Below are 8,697 nucleotides of genomic sequence, written 5' to 3'. Positions count from 1 at the left end.
TCGACAGCGTTCAGTTGGAAACGACCCGATCTTCCGTTTCGCCGGTGCCACCTTTTGTTATTTCAAATCAGAAACAGACCCATCTTTCAATTTGCCGACGCTCATGTTCCACAAAGCACAGACAGGACGCACATCACTCACATCTTTCCACACGCTACAAGTCTTGCAAGGCGTCCCGTGGCGTCGATCCTACGGGTTATCGGGGTCTGATCGCATGCACAAATCACAAATGAACTCGAGCAAAGCCAGGCCCTAAAAAGCAAAGAGCAAAGATGCGCGGGCATCATATGAGACAATGAACAGCTGTACATACGCTTCCCGTTGTTTTCTTATAGGTTTCTGGACTGTGCTTGGTTAGCAACAGATCCGGACGAGTTGCATGCATCCAGTCGATTGATCCTCCCGTTCGTCTGCGTCGTTCTAGCTTGCCTGCATGCATCTTCATCTTATTTTTTTCTGTGCGTGTCCACTCCACTAGCAGTTAATTAGAGTTGCTAATCATATACATGCAGAAAAAACGAAAATGATGATGTCATCAAAGATTCTTCCCAATGCGAGAATTCAAAATGTTTTGTAGCACAAATCGTCGCTCCGATTAAAAAACTGTTTTCACGTAAAAGATTCGTAGCGACGAGATCTTCGAAACTAGATCCCATGTTGATATGTTTCGACGACTTTTTTTTTGGGTCAGAAGTTACCACGTGTTCTACACAATTTATCATATCTGTGGTGCCTAAGTTATCATGTTGTTTACACAGAAATTACAGGGGCATGAAAAAGTTTCTCCAACCTTCTATTCACAAGCACATGCGTGCATGCATTAGAAGAAAATTTTCATGTCATCCTAGTTCTCCTTGTTCAAAACTTCAAAATGTTTTATAGCTCAAATCGTCGGTCCAATCAAAAAGTCGATTTCACATAAAGTATCTATCACGACGAGACCTTCAAAACTAGATCTCATGTTGATATGTTTTGACAGACTTTTTTCATGCAAAAAGTTATCAGGCCCGGGCTAAGTAAGTTATCAGATCTGATGTGTGTCTATTATCATGCTATTTACACATGAGTAACCGTGGCACATTTTCAACAGCTATTTTTTGGACAACGCGGTGTTTGTGCGTGAGTTACCATGCCCGCGGTCCGTATATTACCATGTTATTTACGCATAAGTTATCAAGGTTATGTTTTCAAACAATTGCCTCCCCCCGCCATCAAAGTTATCACGGGTGTTTGCACATGATTTATCAAGTTTACGGTGCGTATATTATCATGGTATTTATATGGAAGTTATCAGGAGGGGTTATGTTTTCAAACAACTTCATCCCCTCCCAACATCCTGGACCGTAAGTTACTGTGGTATTTATGCGTAAGTTATCACGTATACGGTGCATACTATACCATGCTATTTGACGGAAGTTGTCGGTGATGTTTTTAAAAACCTCCTCCCCCGGGTCAAAGTTATCACGGTATTTGCGCATGAGTTATCAGGTTTATGTTGTGTAAATTATCATGCTAATTACGTAGAAGCTATCGGGTGATGTCTTCAACTTTTTCTCCCTGTCAAAGTTATCACGATGTTTGCGCATGAGTTATCATGTCTGTGGTGTGTAAAATATCATGCTATTTACGCATAAGCTATCGGGGGTGTATTATACCATATGTAGCCTGATACCTACAAAAATTAACCATGTTGATAACTATAGTACATCTAGCCCGATAACTGCATAGTAAGCATGTTGATAACTATAGTAGATATTGCCCGATAACTATAGTAGATCTTGCCGAATAAACTACAAAATAACCATGTTGATAACTATAGTATATCTAACCCGATAACTACAAAATAACCATGTTGGTAACTATAGCGCATAGTAACTATGTTGTGAGATGGTGGATCTTTCCACTCTTCAAAATTGATGCAGAAGAGGATGGGCGCCGGACATTCCTAATCTACTCAACTCCTCCCAAATCAAGTACACGCTGAAGCATGTTTTCAGAATTGATTGAACATTGTTTTTCTTGATCTAAGATTATTTCTTACGAATCCTCATCATCGCCTGCTTACGAAAATATAAAAAAATGAATGTTCAATAAAAATTTCTCCCGAATGAAAGTAACCTCAGTGCTTGCATGTAATTTGTGACTACGTCAAGTAAATTACCATGTGATTTACATCAAAATTAGCGCAGGTATGTTTCAACAATTTGTTTGGATCAACATTTGTGTAGGTACAAAGTCTCGATAAGGTGGATCCTTCGCTCTGTTTATTAGCAACCATGATCAACTCTGAATGGCAAAGGAAATTTGTTGTCTGTGTAGCGTACAAATTAGAAAACTAGTTCAAAAATGCGTCAAAGGTTGTGCTAGCGTAGTGGCTAGTGCCTCTTTGTATCATGAACTGGTCCAGAGTTTGAATCCTGTTCACAATGTAATTTTTTGGCTTAAAAAAAAGTGTAACAATGAGAGAGAAAATGGGTAACGCCCAAAAATCACGGCAACTAAACCCGGGCATGGGCAGCCCGGCCCGAGCCCGGCCCGAAAAACCCGGGCCGGGCCGGGCCAGGCTTGACGTTCGGGCCGGGCTCGGGCCTAGTTTTGCAGCCCGGAAGATAGTTCGGGCCGGGCTCGGGCTTCATTTTTTATGTATTTCGGGCCGGGCTTTCGGGCTTCGGGCCGGGCTTGCACGTGCGTACACTAAAAAACAGCGTTCGGGCCGGGCTTTCGGGCTTCGGGCTTAACTTCGGGCGGGCTCGGGCTTGAAAACAGGGAGTATTTCGGGCTTCGGGCCGGGCTCGGGCTTGGGAAATGAAGGTCGGGCTTTTATAAGCCCGGCCCGAAACCCGGCCCGGCCCGACGTTTGCCCGGGTTTACCCATTAAAAGCCCCTGCTAAAATCGCGGCGACCGGCGACCTCCCACAAAACGTGAAACGGCAACCTTCCAGTAAAACGTGGTCAACGCCCAGCTGTCCCACCGCGCAAATCGCTACCTAAAATAATAGCCAGGCGATCACGATCCAATGGCTCCGACATCGTCCGTATCTGTTGCAAAAATTCGGACGGCAGGAATATAGCTTTCTCGTTTCTTATATTACAGCATCAAAGACTTTCTCAAAGCGATAAAAGCGACGAAGAAAATGGGGGAGACGAGAAAGAGCATGTACGGGATGATCTGCCGGATCCCCACCTCGGGCTCGTCCGGGTTCGCGTAGTAGTTCCTCTGCCCGCCAAACTGGTCGAAGTACCCCTCGTAGCCCGTGTTGCGCGGCACTGGCACGCCGTCGACCTTCAGGAAGTCCGCCGCCTTCGCACGACGGGAGAGACCAAGGAAATCATTCAGGCGCCCGGTTGTTCCGGGCCTTGTTCGAAAGGGCGGGGGAGACGTTGCATGAGCATTTGAGTGAGACGCTTACCTGAAAGCTGAACATGAACATCTTTGCCTTCTTGCTGACGCGATCGTTTGGGTGGTACTTGAGCTTGCTATACATGCCCATGGCTTCCTTGGACCTGCCCAAAAGTACATCCACCAATGAGGGAATATTAGATAGGAAACCGCACACACAGATAAGTTTCAAAACTAGAGAAACATGAAGGTTGTGACAGACTGACAGTATTGGTGCATGTTTCAGTTCATGTGCAGCTTATACGAAAAATTCATCGGATGCATGTGAAAAATCTGCACACCGGAACGTGGGCATGAATATGGATTCACATACACAGTAATCACAGTAAACGATAGAAAACACCAGTTCCAAAACAGGAGAACCAAATATATAGTAGGTTTGTTCAGGGGATTGGAATGTTGCGTCGCATTTGCACCTTAAACAGGGAAAACATGCATGATTGATGAATTGAATGGCAATGCATGAAATGGCAAAGGGAGCAAAGGGTACCTGCAGAGTGAATCCAGACAGATGGACCACTGGAGAGCAGCCATTCCATGAAGTTCGGTCTGCACGTAACTTACTTTGAGTAAAATGATACGACAAGGACACCACAATGAAGCAGGAATACAGGCATATCACAAGGAGCATCTGTGTGACAAAATACAGAGGTTTCGTATCTGAACTAAAGCATAGTATACACCGGCATGATGCTGCTTACTTTTAAGTATCTACAGCAAATGCACTTGCATTCCTTTAGATGCCATGTCCTAACAAAATGGTCAAAACTAATACCCGTAGTAGTTCTAGTGCAAAAATCAGGACTATATATGCATATCCTAAGATGTAAATTAAATTGGAGATAGACCCAGCGCACAGATAGAAGTTGGATGGATCTGCCTAGCATGAAGGGGCAATTTGCTGTAGAAGACAGGACTTTCTGCCACAAGGGTGCGATTTTATTGTCTAACGTACTCGAGCATAAAATGGAAGGGCTATGATGTGCTATTGCTGTGATTCGGAACTAAAACAGCAACAATATTGGCTTTCTCACAATTAAAAAGAGTGCAGAAGAGAGGTCCACTTACCACAAGCCAACATTTCATTAATGATAACATTTACCTTAAAGTCCGCAGCCTGCATCACTTTTTCATAATAAGGCAAAGCTTGTTTCAGCCTTCCAGCATTCATAAGTTCGTCACCTTCCTTCAGTGCCTTAAACATGCAAAATATAAAAATCATTATCGTAAACCGAAGTATGAAAACATCAAAAGCTCATGACATTAAAGAAGTAATAGGTATATCCATATGGATTAACACGGGGGTTCAAAAGGAGAATGTGACAATTGACTTCAAAACCTAAATATGATCTTAGAAAAGCAATGTCGTTACTTCAAAATTTTCATATAAACAATAATTTTCCTCTCACTATTCTCTTGCTCATGAGCAAAACATATTCATTATTAACTAATGCATATACTACACTGATTAGCTTGCCCAATCATCAACAATTTTCCAATGAAAAACTAGCAGTTATCCATGCTCTACAAAAAAATATTTCGCACCAATTATTTAATAACCTCCACCTGAACTATCTTATTAGCTATTATTCTGATTCATCACAAGATGGATTCTAATATTACCAAACAACATCCAATATTTTTCCTACTATACATCATTGCCACCACGTTCACCATCCAAAAAATGGCTGTGTGTTTTTTGTGCACAGCCCGGAGTAAGAAGCTTGTATTATATACAAAAAGGTTGCTAGCAAGAAAATACTTGGTTCATTGGTCAGAAGTTAATTCATGACAAAATAAATATGTATAGGTTCTCTATTCAACCACAAATAGATACAGGATATCCTGCAAGTACACAGACAAAGTGCCGATAAAAAAAATTTAAAGGCTCCTCGACTGACACAGGAAGACCCACACATAAAGTGTCCACGGGTACTTAATAAACAAACCACTGCCGATTAATTTATATGGAATGATGTTTCAGTCATGTACCTTGGTGCACTCTGCCTTTGTTTTTGCATCGAGTGTCTTGTTTTTTCCACCAATATACGCAGTTAGTAGTTCTCTGGTACGTTTATCTTTAGCTGCTTTCTCTTCAGCACTTTGAGTCTCTCCACCAAGGCTTATATTTCTTCCACCACCATACTAATGAGGAAGTAAGGAAATATCAAAACTGGGAAAAGGTAGCACTACTACGAGCCTATATTCTCTAACTCAATTACATCAAATAAATTGCTAATGGTTTTACAAAGGAAACTATTTTGAAACATGTATAGAACAATGCAAAAGAGCACAATCACTACAGAATCAGTTTCAACTGCATTTTAGATGTTTTTCCAATTATATCAATCAAACAAGAAGGAAGCAGTGTAGATAGCAAGAAAATTTTAGAAGTGTTTTTATCTTGTATTTCAGACATGGCAATACCTAAAAAATTGTTAAAAGTCTAAACCTGCCCAAATATATGTGATGTGCATAATTCCTACTCCTTACATGTGGTTCTTGGACAGTGGCCTAGAGCCATTGTGAATGATGCTATGTTGTCCTTAACAAGGCATATGAAATGTCCAGAACTAGGATCAAACATTGTACACCAATATGACTGTTCAAATTATATTCTCTGATGAATGGTTATCCTGTAAAAAATAATATTACGCTGAATAATTTCCCATTTCGTTATAGTGAATACTTCCAATGGATTAACACTAAATACGCTGACCAGAAATTGTTTACAGTAACATTACCAATTTGCCATGACTTCAACAAGTTTTTGTTCAAAGAGATAGATGTGTCTCCAGAAAATCTTTAGGTTCAGACCCCAAAGTCAAGTCATAACAAATGGTTCTCACTTTCTCCGAGCAAAGTTACAAGAATATTCAGAGAATAAATGGCACATAGATATTATGCATTTCATTGTATTATATCATTCCACTCTAATCAAATCACTGCTCAGTGTAACAGCTGCAAGGGGGATAACCCGGTTCAAAGATAATGATAATTGCAGCATCCTTTAAAACTAGAGGGATAGGAAATTGTTTGATCTTACCGCCTTTGAAATATTTTGTGGCCGTGGAAACATTCCCCACGTTGTAACCCTGGGTTTGTACGACTCTGAGTTTTCGTCATCTTCAGGTTCAATAACAGTTGAAAGTGGTGTTTCCTCAAGCTTGCTATCTTCATTTTGTTTGCCGTCTTTTGAACGTGAAGTTTCCTCAGACTCGCTATCATCTAGAGGTTGATTTTCAGTTGAACGACGAGACTTCCCAAATTTACTAGGGTCGCCAACTACTATCTCCACCTCAGGAAAATCTTCATTTGAAAAAGGATCAATTCCTTGAGATAGCCCTGGTGGTGGACCTTGATAACGTTTTTTCTCGAAGAAACCGAGGCCCAAAAAGTCCGTCTCATCGTACGCATACCCTCCCTTTTTCTTTGCCACTTTGCCAAATGCACCTTCTTTACTAGTAAACGTGCTTTGGCCTGCAAATAAAACAAATCATGGTTGCTGTTGAAATAGAAAAAAAATAAAAGAATCAATTATTTGTGCAAATTCGAAGAGCAGTTAACTGTTCATTTGGGGGATTTGATATGGAGTAATCAGTACTGGATTTTCTTTTTCTTTTTTGGCCAGTACCGAAACAAATTAAACGGCATCATGGTTTACTGTTCTAGAATTCAGATGATATGCAAATATACTTTTAACTCTCTGGGACAAACAGAACTGGAATTACAGAAAGATAGAGAAACTTTGTAAGTACCTCACCACAATGGCAAAGGCCTCCGACCAACATTTTAATAACTGTGCTTTAAAACACCCCTTAATCCCCAGCTCCGACCACATTTTCTTCAGCAACACATAACGAGCGATCATAAGAACAGAACGACGCTTTGACACCTCGATTTAGCGACTAACACGTCTCAATTTAAAACACGCACCCATTTCCTTTTGATTTCAACAGTTTCTACTATGACCTGATTGTAAACGACTTCTGCACCCTGCAGAGCGCATCCTGAGACTACGCAAACCAACCAAGTTAGCGAGAAGCTTGGCGCCTCTACTCACCGAAAGTCGGCGACGGATTGAGAAGCGGGGAGCCGCCGTCCAGTCCTCCCCCGTTGCCGTTCCTGTACTCCAGCGCCCGCTCGAATGCCTCTTTGCTGCCGCTGGACTCCTTTGCGGAAGGCTGCGGCGGAGGGGAAGGCGACGGTGGCGGTGGCGGTGGCTTGGGCGTCGGATTAGTCCTCTCCTTCTTGTACGCGGCGGCGCGGGCGAAGGCGAGCTTGACGGGGTCGGTTGGCTCAGCATCCTCGGGCGGAGGCGGAGAGGAGGAGGACGCGGCGAGGGGATGCAGGAGGCGGGGTGGCTTCGGGGAGAGCGTCAGGGTCCTGTTGGCGGCTAGGAGGGGTTGGCGGGTGGGGGTGGGACGGAAGGGGAGACGGCGCTGGGAAGTGGAGGGGACAAGGGAGGATGCCGCGCCTGCTGCCGCTGCGGCGGCCATTGCTTTGCGGCCCCGGCGGATCAGAGGTGCTTGGTGCCGGAAGCCGACAAGCCAAGCCAAGCGTCTGTTACTTATCCGTTGTCCGGCGTGGCGCGGCGAGTGAGCCGACGTCGCCGTGGAATGTGCGGTTGATTTGCAGAATTTGTCTTTGAGAAAAGTTAATCACTTAAAAAAACATCCTCCAATGTATTGATAATAATAACCAATTTCACGGCTACAAACACTTAAAAAGTCGAAGGCACGCCGCCTGCATCAAAAAATACAAACCTTATTATAATTGGCAATCAAAAGATTGTCGTGCCAGAACCCCAAAGCCCAAACAACATCTGTCATTGACGAAGAAAAATATAGATTGAAAGGACCAAACATGCAAATACACAAACGACTCAGACCAAAACAGTCGGTTGGAAACACAACTCCACGCGACCTCTATCTATGCTCGGTGCACTGATGGAGCAGGGATAGGGTGGGGAGGACATTAGTAACTTTACGACGTTGTTGCCTTACTATCTTGTAACGCCCCGGACACACCCGTCGGTGGTCGTTACTACTGGCGGGATCTAGACTGGTCCCACAAATCAATACTAGTCTTTTCTGCGCATGTTGTTCTCACTCATGTGCATTCGGAAGCAACTTCCCGGTCGGTCACCCATCCTGAAATTACTCCTAGCTGAGCATGCTTAACTTTGGAGTTCTTTCCGAATGGGCTCCCGGAAAAGAAGGAATTCCTTATTGATATGAGTAGTCTATCATCCCCATTAAGCCAGGCTATCACATATCCCGATCATGACACTAAAA

The 8,697-nt window shown here is 43.1% G+C and overlaps 1 protein-coding gene across 2 annotated transcripts; it reads right to left on the bottom strand.

Annotated features, from left to right (window-relative positions):
• Positions 1-2,970: 2,970 nt before the first annotated feature.
• On the bottom strand, positions 2,971-7,950 carry LOC119341414 (atherin-like). 2 transcript variants are annotated; one of them, XR_005165091.1, is made up of 8 exons: positions 7,464-7,950; positions 6,447-6,880; positions 5,393-5,545; positions 4,503-4,595; positions 3,891-3,949; positions 3,607-3,673; positions 3,411-3,504; positions 3,283-3,301 (listed from the first exon to the last, which is right to left on the bottom strand). XR_005165091.1 is itself a non-coding variant. In XM_037613289.1 (7 exons), exons 1-7 carry the CDS (start codon positions 7,897-7,899, stop codon positions 3,089-3,091), a joined length of 1,482 nt encoding a protein of 493 aa, XP_037469186.1. In that variant the 5' UTR covers positions 7,900-7,947; the 3' UTR covers positions 2,971-3,088. The 2 variants fall into 2 exon arrangements, 1 of the variants encoding a protein (XP_037469186.1); XM_037613289.1 differs by lacking the exon at positions 3,607-3,673 and having other exon boundaries at positions 2,971-3,301; positions 7,464-7,947.
• Between the last annotated feature and the right edge of the window lie 747 nt (positions 7,951-8,697).

The sequence above is a fragment of the Triticum dicoccoides genome, chromosome 1B (assembly GCF_002162155.2).
Source record: "Triticum dicoccoides isolate Atlit2015 ecotype Zavitan chromosome 1B, WEW_v2.0, whole genome shotgun sequence".
Lineage (NCBI taxonomy): Eukaryota > Viridiplantae > Streptophyta > Magnoliopsida > Poales > Poaceae > Triticum > Triticum dicoccoides.
This window is presented reverse-complemented; position numbering and strand designations above follow the sequence as displayed.

Excerpts from the sequence above, each read along its gene's own strand:
- LOC119341414 (XM_037613289.1), bottom strand. The coding sequence starts at position 7,899 with ATGGCCGCCGCAGCGGCAGCAGGCGCGGCATCCTCCCTTGTCCCCTCC. Across the intron at positions 4,596-5,392 it reads CAAAGGCAGAGTGCACCAAG|GCACTGAAGGAAGGTGACGA; the intron begins GTACATGACTGA and ends TGCATGTTTAAG. Across the intron at positions 3,302-3,410 it reads TGTTCATGTTCAGCTTTCAG|GCGGCGGACTTCCTGAAGGT; the intron begins GTAAGCGTCTCA and ends CGTCGTGCGAAG.